The sequence below is a fragment of the Rhinopithecus bieti genome, unplaced genomic scaffold, assembly GCF_001698545.2.
Source record: "Rhinopithecus bieti isolate Rb0 unplaced genomic scaffold, ASM169854v2 scaffold_10356, whole genome shotgun sequence".
Taxonomy (NCBI): domain Eukaryota; kingdom Metazoa; phylum Chordata; class Mammalia; order Primates; family Cercopithecidae; genus Rhinopithecus; species Rhinopithecus bieti.
The window spans coordinates 308852-334860 of record NW_016806422.1 but is presented as its reverse complement, the minus strand read 5'-3'; the positions used below and the strand labels follow the sequence as shown (position 1 = coordinate 334860).

The window sequence follows — 26009 nt, the reverse complement described above, 5'->3', positions numbered from 1 at the left end:
TTTTGCACCGACCTAATAGAATGTAAATTCTTGGCCCCCCCCCGAGACTGACTGGATCAGAGACTCTGGAAATGAGGCCCAGCACTCTGTTTTTTAACAAGCTCCCCAAAAGACTCTGATGTATGTCTTGAGTTTTCAAATTTGATCACACATTTCACCATTTGGGAAGCATTAAAAATACTAATTATTGGGTCCTACTCCTGGAGATTCTATTTAATTACTCTGGAATGAGGCATGGGCAGGTGATTTTAAAGTTGCCCTGGTAATTATTTTATTGACAACTAAAGTTGAGAACCAATGTTAGTCTTAGCCTTGAAATTAAATTGACCGTTCAATTCCTTGACACAAGATCCACTTTCAACACAGGCGTCACTATTTGAATATGTCTTTTCTTGTTTGCATCATCAATTTACAAATTATTCTTTCCACATGTGAAGACTACTAAAAAAATTAAACAACTGCTTAAAGATTAAAGCTGAATCCTCAGACGGCCTTCCCAAGTAATGTAAATGTGCGCCCACATATAATCTCAACCTAAAATCTGCAATTCACTTGTAAAGGCAAATGCAAGTAAAATGAATTAGGTTTATAAATAGATGTTATTAAATTCCAGTGAAAACTTGACCCTCAGTTGCACTACCTTCAACTCCTAGTTACCAGCAGAAACATTTCGAATCATAGGCTTTGCATGTTTTTAAATTCAAATTTTAGTATTATTTTTAAAGTGTAACAGTACTTATAAACCTAACAGAGATTGTCCATGGAGCTGAAATGTAAGAACAAAAAAAGTGATTGCAGCATCTTCCTGTAGGATGAAACCTTTGGGAATCTGGGCTATTCCGATGACAAAAGCAAAATATGGCCAGTACGAGTTTTATAATAAAACTAGAAATAAGTTGAATCTATATTTATTTATAGTATAGCGTCAAATAGGGTGAGTGCTTTTTAAAAAAAATGCACTCCTTGTCATTTTGTATGCAGTGCAGGGATAATTTCTATTACAGAGATCTGTGCCATTCTTTCTTACGATAACTTTAAAAGTGAAATTGTGCCTACTAGACTTTGTTAGCTTCTCTTCTGATGTAAATTTTGATTTTAAATAACAATGTGAAAGGTGTGTTACTGAAGAGAGAAACATGTTTGAGGTAAAACAGGTTTCCTTGGTTGTAAAGAAGAAATGGTACTGCTACTAATGCATGTCCATAGTTTACAGATACTCTGTAAAATCTGGCTATATTTCAGAACCAAACTGTCTAGCTGCTAAATTGTTACAATGTGTTCGTATCCAATTGTGTGCTGCAGTCCTCTTGTACCAACTTGTGAGAGTCTATTTTTATTTTATTGTTTTGAGACAGAGTCTCACTCTGCCACCCAGGCTGGAGAACAGAGGCACAATCTCAGCTCACTGCAATCTCTGCCTTCCGGGTTCAAGAAATCTTCCCACCTCCACCTCTAGAGTAGCTGGGATTACAGGCCCGTGCCATCACTCCAGCTAATTTTCATATATTTAGTAGAGACAGGGTTCTACCATGTTAGCCAGGCTAGTCTCCAACTCCTGGCCTCAAGTGACCCGCTCATCCTGGCTTTCTAAAGTGCTGGAATTACAGACATGAACCACCACACCCGGTCATGAGAGCCTATTTTTAAATTTTCACTGATTCTATTTGCCAGTTGTAAAGCACATGCCATTTTTTAAAAATAATTTTTATAAATGTAAAATTAAACAAATAATGTTTAAAACAAAGGTAATATACACCTGAGACTTCTAATTTCCTGATAATTTTACTACATTGCTCTTGAAGTTATTCGTGTCAGCTGTATCTGAATAGTGGAAATACTACATACTAGTGCGTTACTGCATATCGTCCTAATTCCACATTCAGAGAATCATGTTGGCAACTTGATATTGGCCATGCTCAGAGTATTTACAGCACACAAATGGGCAAACAATACATCAGGGTTCCTCCCCACCAGGAAATGTTAAAACATTTACCAACACAACAAGGAATGAAACCTACTATAAGTGTATGTGCATTTAAATCAGATAGTCACTGAAGTATAATGGCATTATCTGCACCCTCTGCATGGATCAGAAAAAGAGTCAGCCTAAAATGGTTGGATTCTAGTGGTAAGCATGCCTGGGTTAACAATCTGTTCCTTCTATTTACTAGCTTTGTGATCTCAAGCAAATTTCTAAAAGTCTCTAAGTTTCAACTCCTTTATCTGTGATATGTGAACCACAAAATATTCCTCATAGATTTGTTGTTATAAAAATTCAACAGAAAAATATGTGTCTGGCAGTGCTACCAACCCTTCTTCGCCTCACCTCATAAAAGATATACAAGTTTGCCGGGCGCGGTGGCTCAAGCCTGTAATCCCAGCACTTTGGGAGGCTGAGACGGGCGGATCACGAGGTCAGGAGATCGCAGCACCATTCCTGGCCTACACGCCGGTGCAAACCACATCTCTACTAAAAATTACAAAAACTAGCCGGCGAGGGTGGGCGGGCGCCTGCTCAGTCCCAGCTACTCGGAGGCTGAGGCAGGAGAATGCTTTTAAACCCGGGAGGTGGGTCGGCGGCGGGGGTGGCGGAGCCTTGCAGTGGAGCTGAGCATCCGCCGCCACTGCAGTCCAGTCCGGGCCCGACAGAGCGAGACTCCACTCAAAAATAAAAAAAAAAAAAAAAAAAAAAAAAAAAAAAAAAAAAAAAAAGATATACAAGTTTGTCTTGGTATAGTCTTTTAGATTATTATTAAAATTTTAGCGTATAATTTTAGGTATTTTCCTCCTTTGATTCAAGTAAATTGTTATTAAAATAAAGAAACAGTTCTTGCCCTAGTTCTATTAAAAAAAAAAGAAAAGAGAAAATCTGATCAAAGACCTAATAGAAGTTCTTTAATGAGCTCATACTTTATTTTCCTAATTGTTTTCGTGACATTTCTTTTCTGAATTGAGACTCTGATTCCAGGGCCTCTCTATATTTAATGTTATTAGATTGCTCGTTACCTTTCTGGTATTCTCTGAATGAGGATGCTCACTGTGGAAAGGAATCAAGTTTTCTAAAATATAGAGCAACTTAGCAGCAGACTCAGCCAGATTTAGGACCACACAGTTAGTCTGGATAGTAGAAAAGAGAGAATATACTGCTCAATCCACTTTATTGGTCACACTCTAGATATTCTATTATATACATAAAATATGCTATCGTCTCTTGTGTGGTTCTCTAGTGCTTTCTTCTATACTACTGCTGTCGCCTTCTTTAATATATCACTTACCACCACTTACTTTATCTATACTTTATTCAGAGGTTATATACTCAAAATGTTTACAGGGACATAATAGTCTAGCATAAGAAAATTTTAGATAAGCATCCTCCAAATACAGGCATTTAAACTGAGAAGTTAACACCGTGGAAAACAGTATAGAGATTCCTCAAAAAACTAAAAGTAGAACTACAATTTGATCCAGCAATCCCAGTACTAGGTATCTACCCAAAGGAAAATAAGTCATTATATGAAAAAGACACATGCACACACATGTTTAGAGTAGCACAATTTGCAATTGCAAAGATACTGAACCAACATTAGTGCCCATCCAACCAGTGGCTGGATAAAGAAAATGTGGTACATATACACCATGGAATACTACTCAGCCATAAAAAGGAATAAAATTATGTCTTTTCCAGTAACTTGGATGGAGCTGGAGGCCATTATATTAAGTGAAGAAACTCAGGAATGGAAAACCAAATATTGTTTTCTTATCACTTATAAGTGGGAGCTAAGCTATGAGGACACAAAGACATAAGAGCGATGTAATAGACTGTGGGGTCTTGGCAGGGGGAAAGCTGGAAAGGGGTAGAGGATAAAATACTACATATTGAGAACAATGTACTCCGCTCGGGTGATGAGTGCACTAAAATCTTAGAAATCACCATTAAAGAACTTACCCATATAACCAAAACCACCTGTACCCCAAAACTGTGGGAATTCAAAAAAAAAAAAAAAAAGAAAGAAAAAATAATAAACAGAAGAGTTAAAAACCTTATTTTTTCTACTATTAAAAGCATAAGTGTTAAATTATTAAAATGTATACTTATTGCATTATATTTTAATAAATATGCTATACATGTCTAAATTATGGGTAAAATTTTCCCATAATTTTAAAAAAATCTATTGCCACGACTCAAATAAAGCACAAGTCTTAGAAAGCCTGGTTCATTCTGTTACTGTGTTTCACTAGATGTTACTGAGACAAATGATAATGAAATATACTGATGCATGAGTACGAGAGTAATTAAATTTGTAACTTGATGTGACAATACATTTTTACTATTTTCAAAAGTAAGAGAATCTGTGCAAAGTGGGAATTTTGCCATCAACAAAAATATTATCTTAAACTAATACTGAGTTTGTCAGTCAGAATCATACGACTACACAGAAATGAAAACAATGATTTACCAATTATGTAGTCACAATCTGAATCATTTATTCTTCCCGGAAGATAACATATATATGCCAATAAGAAACACGTCCTCCTCCTTTACCCTAAATGTTACTCCATGAACTACTCTCTTTGACAAGTTTAATCACTACAGACATAAGATTAATAATGAACATTGGAGATTGTCCTGTTAGCCGTGTAATAACCACTTCCTAATAAAATCTGCAATGTTTAAATGCATTTATTTTTTGCTGAGAATATTGTTTCTACCACACAAATAGGAATTATTCTGAAGTTATCATTAAAGCGCACACTCAGGTCCAAAAGTCTGTAACAGAAAGTGACATATCCTCTGCCTCTTTTACCTGTAGTCATAAAGATATAAATAGCTCTTTAAGGAGGGTATAGTGATAGGATATCGTATCTGACACAATTTCTACTAACAACATGTTTCACTCACAACTTACCACAAGATGCCATTTCATCTGTCTGGTCACCACAGTCGTCTTCCCTGTCACACAGCCATGCTCTGGGAATGCAACGCCCATTTCCGCAAGAAAACTGGTCTACCTGGCATGTCCTGGCTATGATGATCAATTAATATACAAAAAATCAACTTAGAGGCCTTTTGAACATCAAGGATATAATTAAGCATGCAATATCCCTTTCATACATAAGATAGTATATTTCTTTATTAAAATAAAATATTTTAAAAGTCCATTTTTACTTAAGACTTCTGAATATCAGCTTGCTTGTCTTCTCTAAAGTTCACATGCTTTGCCCTTCAATGATCAATGACTGTTAAATGACAAGATAGTAATCCTCACACAATTCTATAAATGAAGCTATGAATTCATAATTTTAAAATTTTGCCCAGCATGTGCTTATGAATATAAGGTTGAATTAAGTTTCATCCAACTCTTAATTAACAAAAAAGAATTTTGGATAGCATTTGCTAATAAACCAAGAAAACTGTTTTTGCAGTATTGTAGAAGGCATTATTTGGAGACGATCTCAGTATATCTAGTTTCTAATCATGGGGTCAGCATTGTCCTATTCCTCTAACATTTTTAATGCATTTATTTCTTGATCTCTCAATGATCTACTGTATGAAGTGAGAGTGTAAAAGTAATTTCTAAAACGTATATTTAGCCTTAAGATGTTTTCTTTTAACTCATTTTCAGCACAATTATTTTAAAAGTATGACTTTTTAAGCAAGGTATATTAATGAACTTTGCTTTGGGCTCTCTTAAGGGTTTCAATGAACACAAACATGGAATCTTGTTTTCTATGTTAGCCGGAGGCAGTGGTTTAAAGTTATTCAGAAAAGGGGTTATGTTCAACAGGAAATTTGATAATCCTTTTCTAGTATAATCAGGGCAACTTTTAAAAGCATGAAAGCTTAAATAGCTTCCCTGCCTCTTCCCCCAGGCCTTTGGTAGTGACATGCTTAGTTGTTATCATCTGATTTTCATTTTTTTTTCTTTTGTCCCTCTGAACTACAAATATGTCTTTATGAGCCTCAATATCCTATCTACCCTTTCCTTTCATTGGACTAGAGAAAAAAATTAGATATATTGGGAAAGGGATACTCGGTCCTATGAAAATTTTGGATAGGTGAGGCTTGAACAGATAATGAATAATTGGGGTCTGAGTGTCAGTGGCTACAATAAGGGAATCTTGTTGAGTTTATAGACTTCCTTTTTCCTAGGTTTGAGAACCGTTGTCTGTCTCATCAAAACACTTTGTGAACTTGGGTACTAATGGTTGGTATAAGAGAGGGTGGTGCAAAGCCAACTCAATCAACCACACTAAAATAGGTTCCACGAATTAGGGCTTCAGAAATCATTGAAAATAATTTTTTATAAGATAAATACGTTGTTCTGCCCTTTTAAGAAAAGTGCACTTGCAGTGTTAAGATGTATATTCATTATTAGTGAATATTTTAAAGATTATCCTAGAAAACAAATGAAAATTTATTGGCTTGGTTTGATACATTAGATTGTTTCTAGTCTTACTGTCTAAAATTAGAAATATCAGGAAAATTATTATAGTATGTATTTTGCTTTGCTTATATGATAAGGTTCCTAAGTCTAAAATATTTTATGCACTATCTGATTTTTTTCATTTTACAAATTCATCATTTATTTTACATTAACAGATTTTAAATATTCTAGCAAACATATATGCTTCTATAGTTTTTAAGGTTAAAATTACAAGTAAAATTAAATAATTCTATGTTGTCTCATTTAATTCTATAGATTTTCTGGTAAATTATTCTGTCATCTATACTAAAATGAATAAAGTTCTTAGATAATCGTTATAACATTATGTCTGCTGAGGAAAAAAATAACTATACATGTATTTGTATTAACCTAGAGATGGAGGTAGAAAGATATACACAAAGTCTAATGTCATTAGTTTACTTGATAGGAAGGGGTAAAAATAGAAGTGTGAGAGAGATTAATAATTTTTTCCTTACCTATCTTTGTTTCACTGGTTACAATAAATACCTTTTCATCTTTTGAGTTTTAAGAGAAATTTAATAAGAGCATTTTTTTCAATTCTTGTTGACTTCCTTTCACCCTACCTTGCCTCCTTCCTTGTTTTCTCTTGTTGTTTCTCTTTTTTCTTTTCCATACCTTTCTTCCTCCTTCATTCTTTATTTCATTCCTTCAGTCTTTTCTGTTTTCTTGCTTTATATAAACATTATCACATATTTCTATCTTAAATTCTAATTGGCCCGTAATAAGAATATATTAATCAAAACCAATATTCTTTGACATTCTTATGTCACTGTATTCTCGCCTAATAATTCAGGTTTAATTCTAGCAAAGTTTTATCAGATTGTTTTCTTTTATTAGGAAAGCTATGGTGATTAGAGAGGAAAATGAGAAAGAATTTCTATGAACCCGTCTCATATTGTGTATGACCCATCTCACAATGTGATGGTGTGGGAATTTGTGTTACCTCATTAACTCTGAAGCTGGAGGAACTGTTATGACCTATTATTCCAAAAAGTATTCACTGGATTATTATTGAGGGAAAGTATGCCCTGAAGATATATGAATTCACCGTCTGTTCTAATCATGGAAAAAATTATTCACTTAGTCTACTAGGCAATTTTAACTGATTTCAGATGAGAAAGATGCTTCATTCCACAAACCCTCAAGGACCGTTTACATGATATAATCAAGTTGACTAAATTATCACTTTCTAATCAATGAATTTTTCTGAAAACAAACCCACAACATTTACTTTTTCATCTCTTGTCTCCATCAGATCTAAGTTAGTTTGGAGGCAAGATTAGCAGAGCAGCCCCATAGGACTCTAATTTTGTAGCAAATGCTGCTCTAAGGAGGAAGAAATTTACACCTCCTTCAAGAGAATTGTTTGTCTAGCTGCTGAATCAGAGATTCAGTGTAATCATCCTTCTCCTGTAGCCATGTAACAGTGAGAACTCTCACAAGGCACACAAACTATACAGCCAAGAGGAGACTAGAGCATAGCACTATTCCTAAACTTCACTTTTGCTGTATCGTAATCAAAGCATTCTACTTAGCTGTGTTTAATGTCATATCAAAATGCACTCATTCTTTTGTAAAGAGAAGTCTAATTTTTAAATACATTAGGGTTTTTTGCAATCAATTATATTTACCTAGTATGAATTTAGTTATAAGTGGTAGAGGATGTGAGAAGAGCAAATATTATGTAATCTAACCAGAGCACTATGGTGGGGAGAAATGTTGATATGAAATTGTCTAGGTTTGAATATAAGGAATGATCATGTTTCCATGAGGAAAAATAATTTCAAATCTAACTACTTTTCATCTTCGGTCTCTGGGTCTCCCTCATGAGTAGACAACAATATTCTGGATGTTGACGGAGAACGGCTCCCAAGACCCTGACTGTGTCCACTTACTCCAGATCCCGTGTGTGTGCTATTTTCTCTTCTGGGCAAATTCTCCAACCCTTTCTCTTATTATTCACTTCACCCCACCCTGGACAATCTATTCTGGTCAATTATTCTTTTTTTTTCTCGTGAAATATTTCTACCATCTAGCAAGGTATAGGAAAAAATATCATTAGCATCAGTTTACTGTTACATAGCTATATCAAATCTTATTTTTTTCTATATTTGTTACAGATTTTTATTTTTGTTTTATCTAAGAAAAAAATATATGTGCTTATATTTGAAATTTCCTACATAATCCTTCTCAATCACATTTCCCTCCCTCTCTTTCCAGGGGTAACTAATCTTCTTAATTTGTTTTTTTTTTTTTTTTATTTCTGGGCATATTATAATACTATTCCTATTTATGAATTAATAAACACTATATAAAATTATTTTATATTTTATACTTCATATAAATGGTATTGCTTATTTTCTTCAATTTAGCGTTTTTTTTTTTTTCTTGGATGAGGGTATCTCATCTAATTTAACTTTATTTTAAATTCATTTTGTTGATATTTGAGTTCTTGTTCAGATATTTTAATTATGAACAGCATTCCATGAATAGAACACAATATATCTATCCATTCTTCTGTTAATGGACATTTTAATTGTTTCAGTTTTTCACTATTACAGCACAAGACAATGAAAAGTTGTATTCATGTCTCTCTCTTCATGCACAGGTATTAGATTATAAACATAGAAATAGAATTACAAAGTTGAAGATATGCACATCTTCACATTTATTGAATTTGACCAAATCACTTTCCAAGATAGAAAATCAATTCACACACCCAGCAGGAGTGTATGACAATTTCTTTTCCCCACAGTATTGCCAATGTTGTGTTTTACCAGATTATTTTATTTCTTCTAATGGCTTGAATGGCTGCAACTGTCACTTAGGAATTGTTCTTAAGCTTTTTATAAGGTTTCACTTAGACAGTACTTCCTTCAAGAAGCACTCCCAGATAACTAAAGACTGTATTCCATACCCTTCCTATGTGCTTCCATGTGGATCAATTTAACACTTTGAATACTGCATTAGAATGGCCTGTTTACACTTCTTTCTCCTAGTCTTCACTCTTAGCTTCTTGGGGAAAGACATTGTGTGTTTTCTTTCATTCTATCACCCGTGCCTTGGTAGATATTTAATGAAGGAAATAAATTCATGAAGTAGAAATTTTAAAAAGTAGGAAATTGGCTTATTGTGGACTCTGTCCAAAAGGAGTAGGAGGTGGAGGCGGAGGAGGAGGAGGAAGAAGAAGAAGAAGAGGAGAGGAGAGGAGGAGGAGCGAGGGAGGAGGAGAGGAGAGGAGGAGGGAGGAGAAGAAGGAAGGAAGAAGGAAGAAAGGAAGAAGAAGAAGAAGAAGAAGAAGGAAGAAGGAGGAGGAGGAGGAGAGGAGGAGGAGGAGGAGGAGGAGGAGGAGGGAGGAGTACTCGTTTAGAAAGAATCTCAGAAATTGTACAAGGGTTTTCTTTTAAATAATCACAATGCAAATGCAAATGGCTACAGGATGGTAGCCATTTTCAATATTCAATAACAAGTAATTCCCTATTGGAAAGTCTTTTTATCTAGCATATATGTCCATGTATTCACCTCTATCTAGCAATGGATTGAAATTCAGAAAGAAATATGGTCTATATAAATGTGCCCTTTTTTTCCAGTATGGTAAGCTATGTGACCTATTTATATATTCTGATGAAGTGAAATGGAAGTACATTGTAGCATGACTATGTACTTCATTGCATACAAAGCAAAAGAAGGACATATTTATTTTCATCTTTGTTCTTTTTATTCAAGTTCTTAAGGTGTCCACTGACTATAACAGCTGTCATAAATATACCGACAAAAAGATCTAGTAGTGAGTGGTAGACTTCATCTGGTAGCACTTACAGTGGCATTTAAGTAAGCTATGTTCTATTTCCTAGTAGACCACAGGACTTGAGTAATTTAGGTATCTTATTATTAGGTTGGTGCAAAAGTAATTGTGGTTTTGCCACTAAAATAATGGCAAAAGCAGAAATTATTTTTACACCAACTAATAATTAAAACTGTTTTATTTGCTCTTATACATAAACATTTTACTTTTACTACTATAAATAGCTAGCCAATCACAAATGTTTTTTTTAAAACCATGTAGAAACAAGCAGATTTAAAAAATCTAACAGAAATGAGGAAAACATGGATCATAAATTGAGCCAGCAATGCCTTCAATTTTAAAGTGAAAGCGATGTTTGTTTAGGATATTATAAAGCATAGTCTCTGAAATGAATCTTAATCTCAAAAGAATAATAATTGGGCCAGGCATGGTGGCTCACACCTGTAATCCCAGAGCTTTGAGAGGCCTCAGTGAGCAGATCACTTGCAGCCAGGAGTTTGAGACCAGCCTGGCCAACATGGTGAAACCCTATTCTCTTCTAAAATATGAAAAGCCAGGCATAGTGGTGTGCACCTCTATTCCCAGCTACTCTAGTAGCTGAGGCATGAGAATTGCTTGCACCTGGGAGGCAGAAGTTGCAGTTAGCTGAGATCATGCCACCGTACTCTAACTTGGGAGACAGAGCAAGACTGTGTCCAAAAAAAAAAAAAAAAAAAAAAAAAAAAAAAAAAAAAAAAAACAGAAAGAAGAAGAAGAAGAATTGCACTCATTTAGAAAGATGTCTTATTAAAAATTATAGTCATATGGCAAGAGCGGCTTAAGTTAAACTGGCCATACCTAAAATTCTAGCTAATATGCAGGATAATAATATTTGGGATAAAGAGAAATGACCTTGGAGACAAAATTCTTGGATCGCGTTTCCCCTGATCTTTTACCAGTGATGTAAGTTTCGGCAAGTTCCCTCTCCCATGCCCATCTATAAGATGGACAGCTTGGAGGGTAGGGACTTAGGACTTGATGACCTCTAGAGGTCCTTTTATCTTAGAAAGCCTTTTGTAAACAAAAGATTTGTCATGAGACAAACAGATCTTGCAAAAAATTCATTTACTCTAAAATGTCAGATGGTTTTTAATCAGGGGACAAGAGAATAACTGGCCCATGGATCCACAGCAAATTTGTCATTATGTAAAAAGCTGAATAGAAGACACAGACTAGGATTATGGAACAGTGACTGTTTTGCTCCTGTCAGTGTTGTTTCGTACATAGGGAAAATCTGGAACCAATTTCTAGTTAATTCATACTCTTACCATGCTGGGAAAAAAAAAATGCACAAGGAAATCAAAAGTGCAGAGAGGCATGTCTTTCCAAGAAAAAAACTGGTAGTGACCAAGAGTGGAAACCAGTCTTCTCAGCCCCTGGGTCTTTACTCTAGAGGCTGCCCTGTATTTTTCACTGGTAAATTATAATACTTGTTATTGAGTAAGGCTTATGTTGGCAAAGACAGAAAGAGTTGATGGGTGGTTGATATGTTATGATGTTGTTATATGTAATGGTTTACAAAATCAGTTTTTAAGAATCATATCAATATGAGCCATCAAATACACTATTTTTTTCTTTATCATTTAAAAAGAAACACTAGGCTGCAGCTAGTCAGTATCATTTTTCAACATTTATCTGATTAATAATGACCTTTCTGGTACCCCGTTGTAAACTATACCACAAGTTGTATATTTCCATTCAATAAGAATCTGGCTAGGGATTCAAAGATTTATTACAATAGAATAGATTATATGGAAATATAAATAGGCTAGTGGTCTTGAGATTTCATGGGGAAAAAAAAACTTACCTCACATAAATAATGTGCATGAATAGAAAACTATTCACAGAGGTATTCTATAGTAGACTAAATAAAATTATTTTCTCAAGGTAAAAAAAAAAAGTCCTCCTTGTCAGATGGCCTGTATCACAGCATGCTAGCAAACATCAACCTCCACTGCCGAGTAGGATTTAGTAGGGACAAGTCTTGTACAAGTAGTGTGTCGACAGTCAACCCATATGGATAGATGAAGTGCCAAATTAGTTTGGAAAGCAGAGTAATGTCCAAAGATTAAGTAAAAGATAATTTGTATTCTAGCCTTTGTGGCATCAAACTCTGAATTCATTTACTATTGCAATAATCAGATCATCAACACTAGGAAAGTTCAGCTCAGTTCAAAGCATTGACTTGCATTTTTATGAAGACTAACTTTGGAGATTTATGTGTATATCCAAGCAAAGCTTTACCTGCACAAGTTTGATTGTATTCATCTTCATTGCTCCCACAGTCATTAGCTCCATCACAAAGCCATCTCTTGGGGATGCAGCGATTATTCTGGCATTTAAACTGATCATCAGGACAGCTATGATTGACTAGGAGGGAGAGGGAAGCAAATTTAATTATTTAAAATTGAATAAAGTTGTGAATGTTTTGAATGAGTTACAGAAAAGTTACAGTAATAATATTACAGTACAATAAATGCCATAGATTCTGTCATTCATTGCCTTATATTTAATAGCAAATACTAATATTCACTTTGTTAAAATGTAATGCTTTTACAGAAAACATCAAGTAATTAAATCGTAAATAAAAGGAAATGTATTCTTTTTTATGTCTCCATTAAAACCAACTGTATGGCTGGATGTGGTGGCTCATGCCTGTAATCCCAGCATTTTGGGAGGTCAAGGTGGGTGGATCACCTGAGGTCAGGAGTTCGAGACCAGTCTGGCCAACATGTTGAAACCCCGTCTCTACTAAAAATAAAAAAAATTTAGCCGGGCATAGTGGCGCTTGCCTGTAATCTCAACTACTCAGGAGCCTGAGGCAGGAGAATCACTTGAACCTGGGAGGCAGAGGTTGCAGTGAGCAGAGATTGTGCCATCATACTCCAGTCTGGACAACAAGAGTGAAACTCTCTTAAAAAAGAAAAATAATAAGGCCGGGCGCGGTGGCTCAAGCCTGTAATCCCAGCACTTTGGGAGGCTGAGACAGGCAGATCACGAGGTCAGGAGTTCGAGACCATCCTGGCTAACACGGTGAAACCCCGTCTCTACTAAAAAATACAAAAGCTAGCCGGGCGAGGTGGCTGGCACCTGTAGTCCCAGCTACTCGGGAGGCTGAGGCAGGAGAATGGTGTAAACCCGGGAGGCGGAGCTTGCAGTGAGCTGAGATCCGGCCACTGCACTCCAGCCCGGGCAACAGAGCGAGCCTCCATCTCAAAAAAATAAAATAAAATAAAATAAAACCAACTGTATCACTAAGTTTGTTTTCTCATTCCTTATGCCAACTGGAGACACCACTTAAAAATTTTTATCAAGAACATTTAAAATTAACCTCAAATCTTAATGTTAAACATAACAAGTATGTATTGAAAATAATTTAGTCATATATATTAAAAATATTTTTTAAACCACATCATAACCATTCAAATATTTCTTAACATACTAAATAAGTCTACATTTATTGCTCTCTGTCCAGTGTTTCTTGGGAATGGAAGGAAAACACAGAAAAGAAAATGCATCACTTGTGACCTCGAGTTGATGTTAACTATGAGATTCTGTATTATTTTAAAAACAAAACCAAAAAAAATTATCATGACTTTTCTTCCCTACTACAAACAAATAAACATGCAACCACAGAAAATACTTAGGAGGTGACCAGTCCTCATCTGGGAAGCAGTGCACAGCTAGGGATTAAATGTCCAATATCTAAGCACAACAGGAGGCCCATCTTAATGTTAACCTTCTATGATTGTTTTTCCTCCATTCCAGAGGCTAACCTCCTAACTGAATTGGCATGCTCTTCAATATGTGTTTCACAATTTCAACACTGTTTTTAGGGTTGTTTTCTTTATGCCCAGTAGTTACACTTCTGTATGATAAAAACAAATGTTTATATTCGTTTTACTGAGAATTTGAAAAATTGTCATTTTATCATGGTATGTTTGTTGCATAGCGAATGTGTGCATTTCCAGTTAGTTTCTATAAAACATTTTTTTAAAAGTAGCTTTGTTGATAAGTGGTTTTATCACTTTTAAAAGTTTTATTGATGTATAGTAAAAAAAAAAAAAAGAAAAAAAAAACAGGGATAAAAGCTTTATATTCTCTGGTATTTGAGCATGATTTACATTTTCTACTCACTTCAGGGACTTTAGCAAGAATAACTGCTGAGAAAAATAAAAGTCATCTGATGTAGTAGAGAGCCAATAATTTAAAGTTCCAAGATTCATATGCACTTCAGTGAGGCTTAATCAAAGACTTTTGCAATTTTCACCAATAAAGTAATAAATGAGAATTCAGACACCTTTTGATTTGGAGTTGAAACACTGAAGGAATAGAAAGAATAACAAAATTCAAGGCTGCAGATTATGGGTGTTTAATATTTGAAGTAATCCTCTGAAATTACCTATGTAGTATTAGAATATTAACCATGAGATCTCAGAAATAAAATGTTGCTCAGCATCACTGCAATGCTTAGGGAAAATGACATAGTGCTGGAAGGTGGTCAGAGTTGTGTAACTGCTTATTGCCTCACTTATCTAATTACCCACTCATCCATGTGCCAGGCCCTGTGCTAGACCCAGAGACTACATAACACTACAACATAAGGTGTCTTCTCAAGAAAATATTAATCTATGAAATGCCCCGAATAAGTAAGCAAATAATTGCAATTTGGTTTGGCAACTACTATAATAAAGAATTGTACAGGAGATGAATGTTCAACTCCAAACGACTGTATTGAGAAGATTTTTTGATAGTCAAAAAAGATTTTCCTAAGAAGGTAATGGTAAGCTATGTTGAATTCCTTAGACAGAAAACAGTCAGTGCAATGTTGCAGAGGAGAAAAACAGGACATGTTTTGGAGATTTATAGTTCAAGTTGATAAAAATAAAAAGGCAAGTGGATGCATGATAGACTAAAGACTAAAAATGTAAATACAAGACAGAGCAGGAAGTATTGTATATGTGAGTCAATGGATTATAAAATTTGTTTTTTGGTTATGCAGTTACTGAAATTATAAGAATAGATATTATTCTATAAATATCTCTCTGAAAATAGTGTGGAAAGTGGGCTAAAGTTAAGGGAGGATTAGTGGCAGGCATAATAGAAAGCCATTTTCTGAGTTAATCTAAGGTGAAAGCCTATTAGCCAATAGAAATTGAGAGGAGGTAAACATAAAAAAATTAATTATTTAGGAAGTAGAAGAAATAGGATTTATTTATACAATTGAGTGTGGACTATAGGTAAAAGAGAGTTCTCCAGGAAAACAAAACAAAACAAACAAACAAACAAACAAAAAACATGGCTTGGGTGATGGAATGAAGAGTGATGACAATAAGATAAAATGACTGACTAGAAATTTTAACACTCTAATTAACAGTACAAATGCAATGCTCCCTCTACCCATAGAGGAGGTCAGTTTTCTTGTTAATTTCCTAGAAAATACAAGTCACACTGATGAAAACGTGGACCAAAGGAACCAATACATGAATATTGTGATGCAGTATTTTCACTCTGCTCAGGCGTTTCAAGTTGACTACAGAGGAAGCTGGTATATAGGGAGCATTCATCACCGCCACAAATAGGCCGGCGCAAAGGTAATGTGTTATCACAATAGACTCTTCACACTCAGTCACAAATCAAACTCCTTGTTCTACTCTTTCCTCCCTTTTTACTACTGCACTTGATTGATTAGTCTTAAAAGTAATAATAAGTAAATAACAGTTCTGATTGTGAGTCAAGAAATGAGGCAATTAATCACTAAATAATACTCATTTATATAAATTAGTAAGGCAAAAATACCCTTTACCCTCAGACGAAATGTTTCTCTCACTCCAAAACTCTTGACAAATTGTATCAATTTAGTATTTGATTTTTTTGGGGGATTCAAACTTTGCAAGACAGATATTAATGGGGCTGAAAATAAGAAGTACATAATGTGGAAGTCAGGGCCCGATCTTAGAAAACACAGTCTTTATGCATTTATTATAATTTATGTATTATGTATTAGTATACAATTTGAAAATATTTTTTAAAGTTCATATTCTTGAGATTTTTGTCCTAAAGCATCAATGTTTGAATAACACGGATGCCCAGACTAATTTTGCCCATTCTTAAAAAAGATCTTTGAAACTTTATTTGTATATTCTTAATTTTAAAAAAAGGGGGGGAAATGAAGGACTGTCAACTGATCTCATTAGTTCAGACCTAAACCTTTTCCTTCATTAACTTATTGAAACAAAAAAAGCTTTAAAAACAATGTAGGTGTTAAAACAATGTACTTAGGTGAAGTAAAAGATCAAGGTTCACTTTGTTCAACACGTGTCTTCTTTTCATATAAAATATTTTATATCTCTCAAAATCACTTAGCTAGTGACTCTAATCAAACACATTCTCAAAATATTATTTAACATATTTCCCCAAATGTTTTCCTAACACGTATGTGAGAAATTTTCTTATGCCTACTAGCAACATGGAACTATTCCTATCCCAGCAGATGATAAATAATTAAACATAAGCCAAAGAGGGGAAAATCAAACCTTGATTTCTAAGTGCCCATATGTGTTTTCTACCATGTCCTGAGCCAGTGAAGCTATATAGTAACACGTTCCAAACCCATGTCTGTTTCCTTGGATCTTCTTCAAGACTCGGTTGCCAAAGAGCAGTGGAGTGGATCGTGACCTTCTGTACCAGTAATTCTGTCTTGAGGGAGTTTAAATTGATTTTCCACATCTTTAAATTCCAAAATCCAAAGAATTTCCCTATAGCAACCTCTGACAGTGGCGTGGTGGTACTCATATCATGAAACATAAAAGGAGAAAATTCTTAGAGCAACTAAAATGATAATACGAAGGATGGAAAAGGATGAGAAAAACTGCTTTGAAACTATGCAAAGTAGGCAATCTATGGTCTACTCTTTATGCAAAAGGATGAATGAAAAATTAAACTAAGTTCAATTTGCATCTAAGATATTTTCAGATTTTCACAAACTGCCTTGATAATTCACATACTCAAAGACTTGGGAAAATACAGATTTTAGGTGACTTGAAGGAGAACATACAACAGTTTACTGAGTCCTCATCGCTTCCGTCTAGGCAATCATCGTCACCATCACATTTCCACCGAGCTTGGATACAGTGTCTGTTTTTGCAGCGAAATTCTCCAGCTTTACATATGCGAGGTAATACTTCTCCAGGGTTAACTAGAGTTAAAAAAAAAAAAAAAAAAAAAAAAAAAAAAAAAAAAAAAAAAAAAAAAAAAACCCAAGATAAATGAACAATACTAGCTATAGTCAGTCCATGAAAATTTAAATCTTGTCGAGTTTGTTTGTTTTAGATTCCACATATCAGTGGCATGAGGTATTTGTCCTTCTCTGTCTGGCTTATTTTACTGAGCACAATGTCATCCGGGTTCATCCAAGTTGTTGCAATTGACAGAATTTGCTTTTTCTAAAGGCTGAGTAATATTCCATTATATATATATACCACAGAGAATAAAGTGGTAATGGAGAGGAAAAGAGGAGATGTAGGTCAAAGAGTGCAAAGTGGCAGATCGGTAGGATGAATAAGTCTACAAAACCAAGGTACAATACAAAGACTATGGTTATAACATTGTGTTAAAATATGCACTGGAAATTTGCTGAGAGTAGACTGTAGGTGTTCTTACCACATACACACACTAAAGAGTGACTATGAGAGATGACGGGCATATTAATTAAGCTACAGTAAGCATTTCACTATGTAAATTAAAACATTATGTTGTACACCTTAAATATATACAATAAAAATAATGTCCTAAAATTTTACATACTTTAAATTTAAAAATATGTGATACTTATAAAGTTTACTATAATTGAACACACACACAGATACATTTTGCTATAATAACAAAATATTGTCTCATTTAACTTAATGAAAAATATAAAATATTATGGTGACAGCCATCTTCGAGAAAAAGAAAATTTTAAATTTTTCTGACAACAAGTATTCTACTAGAGGTATATTGATCAGGTGAATTGGGATATTTGTGCCATATAAAACTAAAACATTACGGAGAAGTGAAGGGGAAAAATCACTCAGGGCACATATCATGCTGGAAGAATGTAATTCTCTGCAAGCCTGGATGCTGGAACTACTTGTTTTAACCTGAAACCAGTTTTTTGTTTGTTTGTTTGTTTGTTTGTTTTTGAGACGGAGTCTCGCTCTGTCCACCAGGCTGGAGTGCGGTGGCGGCGCTATCTCGGCTCACTGCAAGCTCCGCCTCCCGGGTTCCCGCCATTCTCCTGCCTCAGCCTCCCGAGTAGCTGGGACTACAGGCGCCCGCCAGGGCGCCTGGCTAACTTTTTTTTTTTTTGTATTTTTAGTAGAGACGGGGTTTCACCGTGGTCTCGATCTCCTGACCTTGTGATCTGCCCGCCTCGGCCTCCCAAAGTGCTGGGATTACAGGCGTGAGCCACTGCGCCCGGCTGAAACCAGTTTTATTGAATAGCTACTGAAACAACCTGCTGCAGCGCTAAAACTAGTTTTACTCACTTCTGTCACTCACTGGAATTTGTGAGCTCCCCAAAACTTTAATAGTGCCAATAAGCTTTCTTGCAAAACAATATGCAACATTTCTGCTTTCTAGAAAACTTCCAACCTTCTCTTTGTTTTTCGGCCATATAGAAGATCATCTAGTCTGTGGGTGTGCCCCAAACTGCAATTATTACTTCCCAAATAAAACAGTTTAAGTAGAGAGATGTATCTTTGTAAGATGTATTTTATTTGACTTTTAACAACTAAGAACTTGGAAAATTTATTTTAAACAACAACAATGCTGACCAAAGTAACAACAACATTAACAACAATAATACAATGCCACTTTATATTTATGCTGAGTGTGCAGTTTCGCTTTTCAAAGAGCTTTTATTCATAGTCTTAATTGATCATTATAACCTATAAGGCATATATGACAAAGAATTTTACTACCTCCACTTTATAAATAAGTACACTGAGAATTAAAATAAAAAGACAATGCAATAGCACACAGCTTTGATGGCTATAATCACCTTCCTGGTCTGCAAGTAGGAGAAAAACTCAAGCCTACTTAAGGGTTCTAGAAGTATTATGTTAACCAAAACTATCTCTTTATGTTTGGGAATCTATGAAGTGTTTTTCTCCATATGTTCCAGGTTCTCTAAACAAATGTTAAGAATTTGGTTAAGTGAGATTTATTCAAAAACTGAGTCTTGCTATTCTTCTGTATCTAAGTGAATTAAATAGTCTAGAAAGAGAAGAGAATATGTGGCAATCAATGGTTAAAATAAATGATTTGTGTTTCATGGACTGTGAAAGGATACAGGGAGGTGTGTCAAGGAGAATCAATGCAAACTTTAATGTTACGTGGTCTGCTGTGGCATGCGGGATAAAATTCTTTGTGTCTAATCCAGGAATCATGTGTCTTCTACCAGAATCCATGAATCTCAGGCTAACATGCTAGCTTGCAATTAGGGTAAAATCTCAGATTCTTCATTGTTCTTGACATAATATACATTTTTTTTTTTTTTAATTCTTAGCTCTGATTTCCAAATTCTCCCAAGGCATAAAGCATCATTAATTATAATAATTCTAGCCCCGCCCAAGCCTTCCAGATGTAATCAGTAGTTATATCACAAAGAAACCACATTATCAATGCAGACTATCGGGTTTGTTTAGGTTCATGATAACAGTCTAGCTAGCAACATCGATTATAAAGAAAATATTTAATGTGCTATGTGGTAATCTAGATAACATAGCAGCTTAGAAGTTCAAAATGCATGGTCTTTTCCCTGGCATTAAACAAGGTGGCACTAGATGGCAATGTCATTTATCATTGAACCCCAGCTGACAGCAAGGACATCTACCAACTTACATAAGACTGGTATTCTTTGTCTACCTTGCAAAAGTCTCTACAAAGCATTTGTTTTATAATTAATTTTAATAAATTATGATGTCTTCACTTGAGGAGCTTCTTGAATGTAGAAAGAATAATTTCACATACAGAAAGGAACAATATCTAGAACAGAACAGGGTGTAGAGTTTATGCTCAAAATTGTTTGTTGGCTGATTACTGGAATTAACAGACATTGGCATTATTGTAGTGAGAGATTCTACTTGTGGGGGCTGTATAAATCCTTCAGGAAAACCACAGCCCTTCAACTGGCTAAGCAGTTAATTCTCTTATTTTATCACCCAAGGACATGGATAAAGTTGCAAAAGACAAAAAGATAAAACACAAAGACAAAGGGATATGTAGACAGAAAGAAGAGAGACAAAGTTCTACCTACACTCAAAAGGGTGAATATATAAAAATCCATATACATTATTTTGTTCCAATGCATAATGTGACTGAATCTATATAGCACTTGGGTGTTTGAGCACAGCCAAAAATTGCTTTTAGTATATTAACAAGTGCTGGAATTGAACACTTTACTTCAGACTTGTGCTTTCAACTATGCATTTGAAAACTGATACAAAACCTGTAATTCTACTGCCAGAACCATTTCTAGCAAAAATTCTACAGTATGATCTCACTAAAAAGAAATTGTCAAAGTAATAAATAATCCTATAATTTAAACAGGATCAAAAGTAAAACTACATGAATCAAGGTATACTTGTCATGGAACTATTAGTTTTTACACATCTTGTGGTACCTGCTGTGAGAATAATGAAATCAGAAGGCTTATGCATGAGTCTCCAAGGCACTAAAAAAGAAAATATTCATTCCAGAATTATTTGTCTTTGGCAAAAACTGGCTGGAGTTAACGTCCAGGACATAATGATTGGAAGCAGGAAATGCTGTTAAAAAACATTTATTTATTTATTTATTTATTTATTTATTTATGTATTTATTTATTTATTTTAGTTTGGATTATCTGAGATTGGAAACTCAGCTCAGCTTCTGGACTCAAGGCATATTCCTGACCTTAGTTTAATAACCTGTGGTGTGCATGAACAAGAGCTGATGCTTCTGACTTTGCTTTTTCTGTTTTCAAACACAGTGTGGTGATCTATTCTAAATTAATTTTTCCCTCAATTGATGCCTTGCTGTCAACTGCATCAGAATTATAACTCAGTCATAATAATATTTGTCCTGGGACAAAAAATAAAATAAAATGTCTTTCTATTGTTTCTACTTATCTAATATTGCAAAATATTTTTGTTTATTTCTTCATTTTGGGAGTTCAGAATCTCTTATTGCCTCTTTATTTGAGCAGGGAGAGAGAAAAGCAGCAAAAAGAAAACTTGAAGCTGTGGTTTGCTGTATCTCTTTATATAAGCTCGCCTATACCCGAAGACTGTGTGAAAAATGCTGTTATAGGTTTAGATTTTTCTCCTTTAGATCATAGCAGCATGACCTTTCATTAGATAGAGTGGTCTTCTGAGCAGCCAACCTAAGTGGTACATAATCTTCTGTGGTTCCCATGCACAGAGGGCCATAAATATTCATCTGGATGGGCTTCTAAACTTTTTACTGCCTTAAACTTTTTACTACACATTAGACTGCATATATCCTAGAACATAAGACTTGTCACAGCCAAGCAGATAAATGGTTCACCATAGTGAAGCTCTGTTTCTTGACAGAGGAATATATCTGGAGCTCCAGACGGGGATAAAGGTCACAGAGTACCACTGACACATAATCGTGTAATGCTGTCCCTTGGATAACCAATGTTTCTGCAATGTTCAAGTTGCTCTTCTGGGAGAAAGGCACAATGAAAAATTCTGTCTTATTTTTAGGCCACTAAAGAAGAATTAAAATAATTACTTTTCTTTACTTTAGACAAAATAATCTTGCTGGAGATTTTTGATGTTGTTGTTGCTAATAGTGACTCACCGTCTTTGGAATCTAACTTACTTTTTGAGATTGTTCATGTCCTTGTTTATTAATATTCTGTGTTGTGATTTTTTTCTCACAAACATGTCAAGAGAAATACAAAGTTTGCTTGGTAATTGATCACCTAGCTTTACACACCTTCTCAGGGGTAGTAAGTTCCAAGTTACTATGCTACACCCAACATCATTTCTAGTTGTGAGAGGATTTGACCGTGACAGACAAGATTCAAAAGACAAAGAGTCCATCCTACTCTCCTTCCTGATTCCTTCCAAGCATGGCATTAGAATTCATCCTTAATCAATCATGTAGCATGTCAACATTTTTCTGTTGGGTACATGTTTTTTCCGGCATAGCCTTATGTTACAAGTTCATTGAGAAAGAGTCATTGGTGTTTAGTCCAGCTTGAACATTTGCCAGTGGGTTTTTGTTCATTTGACGTCAGTTTAACAAGGATGACTGAAACCAGGAAGATCATGTCACAATGGCTGCAACTTTATTTTGCTTGTTTGACTCAGATTACACAGTTAATCCAGATAATTCTAGTTCACATGACTATAATCTAGCCTGAACTAAATCAGACATCCAGAAGAATCAACACTAATGAGAGGTTAGTGGCATACTGATATTTACTATGAACTACTGTACTCAGCAACCATGAATTCCATTTGCAGTTGTCTGCAGTTTAATTTTTTCATATGCAAACTAAGGCTAACGTATCTTTGAAAAACCTTTACAATTAAATAAAAAAGGACTGAAATAATTTCTATAAACATGCTTTATGTTCTTTCTTTGTATGAAATGAGTTATTATATTATTCCCCTTAATATTTCCTAATACATCTGAAGAGAACGTAGGCAAGTTGCAGGCTATATGAGAAGATATAGCAGAATTTTTAACAGCCAAATGCAACTACAGAATCTCAAATAAGAACTTATTTTTTGTTGATGTAACATTGTTTAGTGCAATGAGTATAGACAAAATTATCTTCTCTCTTTTCCCTTTTATTGCATTGGGGTTACCTCATCTATGAATTATAGATATTAGAAAATGAGACCAACAGCCTCAGAAAAAAATTTCTCTAACTTTCACCAGGTGTAAAATCACATGTGTACTGTGATAACAGATTTTCTAACATCAGCTTTGTAAACAGCATTGTATATAGTGTTTTCTTACAAGCCAAAGTCATTTAATTTCTATTTACACAGAGATATGCAGTGATAGCCTGGGTTACTTAGACATACATATTCACCTCTGTCTGTTGTTTTTTTTTCCATAGTTAAGCATCAATCTGAATTATTTCAAGTGCCACTGAAGCATGTGCTCAGCTAGAGTCCCTTTTAAGATATTTGTATCTGTGACTTCCAAGAAACTACTGAACATGTTTTGTTGTTTTTGGTTTGGCAGTTATGGCAAGGAAGCAATTACATAAGGCAGAATAAGGATGAAAGGTCAGAGATACAAAAAAGGAGGGACTGATAATCACTGCTGAGGAAAAGCAATACTGGAAATTCATTCGTGGATCTGGAGAAGGTGACAGGAAGATTTACTTACTTACTTACTTATTAATTTTCGAGATGGGTCTTACTCTGCCACCTAGGCTGGAAAGCAGTGGCGCATACAATCACATCTCACTGCAGCCTCAACTTCCTAGGCTCAAGAGAGCCCCTGCCTCATCCTCCTGAGTAGTTGGGTCTACAAGCATGCACCACCATGCCTGGCTAATTTTTTTCTCTTTTTTCAAGAGACAAGGTCTTACTATGTTCCCCGAGCTGGTCTTGAATGCCTGGATTCAAGCATACTTCCCACTCTCAAAATGTTGGGATTACAGGTGTGAGCCACCACACTTAGCCAGACAGGGCCATTTCTAATAGAGTACAGTACCCAAGCAAATATCTCTATGTGTCCTCTTCCACTATGATATTTAAACACAGGTGAACTTTGTTAAAATAAACATAAAGGACAAGCTTGATCAAAAGAGCAGATATAACTATGAGGTGAAATAGTCAGTGAAGTATAAAAGTGAGCAATTAAGACAATTTTTCAGTCTCAGGGTCTTAAGTGGATGTGAGGAGAAGCATTTGCCATTGACTTGGTGATACCCAAAATATAGCATAGGAGGGCTTTGGATGTGTCTATTACAAGTACAGGTGGAGGTGCCACAGGCTTCCCTCCTCAAGGACTAGAGACTAGATTAAGGGTCAGTGTATACCCCAATGAGCCTTGATTCCTACATTCCACTTGCACTGTGGGCCAAAGGAGCAAGCTTTAAACTCACAGAGAACTGATTTGTAACTCATCTTTCATTTTCTTTACAGCCACAGAATGTACATGGAAATAGGAAATTGATATAAATCATAACAATTCATTTAAGTCAGGATAAAATCTTTGCAGGATTTTACTTCCTAGATTTTTTTTTAGTGACAATTCTTTTTGTTTTTACTTCTGCTTGTCCCAGCTCACTTTTATACTGATAGTATTTTTCCTCTCATTTTGTCTTTTCCCTGTAGTCTACAATGCTGTTTTTTTCATTTATTCATCAATCTATCGATATCTTTCCTATATCTATATCAATATAGATGTGTTCACTTAAAAGTAACCCATACATTTTTAATGGAGCATAAGAATGAAACTAAATAGGAAATACAATTTGAAGGCCAATGATCCACTAATTACGATCCACATAATTGAAATTAAAAACCTAAGTAGAAAATTTTAACCTCAAAATACTATGCAAATATTAATACCTGATGAATGCAAGTCCCCTCCCCCTGTAACTTACTACAGTGATAAAGAACAAAAATAAAAGCTTACCAGATCTCTGCGAGTTTGGCCTCTTGATCATTTTACTGACATTATCATAAGGGAATTTTCACTTTTTACAAGGCCAATAGAACTAGATTTAAAAATTCATTCATGAGTCCTTCTAAGTTATGCCACTGGAAATTGAACAAGCCTGTCCATCTTTAGGTAGACAGAGAGATCCTTTGCTCCTGCAGCACAGACTATAAGGTCTGTACCTACCAAAATAAGAGCACTTTTTGTGCTACCTCCCATCTTTAAGAGGAAGTTAATGGGTGGAGCAAAGGCATGATGAGACCTCAAAGAAGTCCTGAAAGCTACTCCGTGTGTGCGTGTGTGTGTGTGTGTGTGTGCATGCATGCACATTTCATCTTTTCAAAATATCAGAGTCATTCAATTGGGCTAGCAGAAAATTTCATTCTATGCCAGGAAAACAATTTTAAAAGACTCCTTGGTAGAAACTGAAAAATTAAACTAGCAAATGTACACATAAACCGTTTCTTTTCTCCCAATAACTAAGATAAGATTCAGCCTTGCAGCCAACTTGGCAGACTTTAAGTTGTTCAAAGTCATGCTTAATCCCTGCCTGCTGGCAAACTGTGGATCTTGATAGGTTTCTTTCTTTTCTGATGATAAACAATAAAATAAGAATTAAAAAATAATACCGCAGAATAAAGAAACGGAAACAATCACCTGGTAACTCAGAGAAAGTTTACCTCTGAGAACTATCTTCCACAGAAATCAACTTACAGGCAATTCACAAAGTTCCATTACTGATTGGGGGGCGGAGCAAGATGGCCGAATAGGAACAGCTCCAGTCTCCAACTCCCAGCGCGAGCCACACAGAAGACCGGTGATTTCTGCATTTTCAACTGAGGTACTGGGGTCATCTCACTAGGGAGTGCCGGACAATCGGTGCTGGTCAGCTGCTGCAGCCTGACCAGCGAGAGCTGAAGCAGGGCGAGGCATCGCCTCACCTGGAAGCGCAAGGGGGAAGGGGATCCGTTTTCCTAGCCAGGGGAACTGAGACACACAACACCTGGAAAATC

At 35.3% G+C, this 26009-nt stretch overlaps 1 protein-coding gene across 1 annotated transcript in view; it reads right to left on the bottom strand.

The window, feature by feature from the left end:
• Nucleotides 1–26009, bottom strand: part of LOC108532435 (low-density lipoprotein receptor-related protein 1B-like) — a 614569-nt gene that overhangs the window by 298422 nt on the left and 290138 nt on the right. The window contains 3 exon segments of the mRNA XM_017876508.1: nt 4908–5024; nt 12556–12681; nt 17369–17509. Coding sequence (XP_017731997.1) covers nt 4908–5024; nt 12556–12681; nt 17369–17509 — 384 coding nt within the window.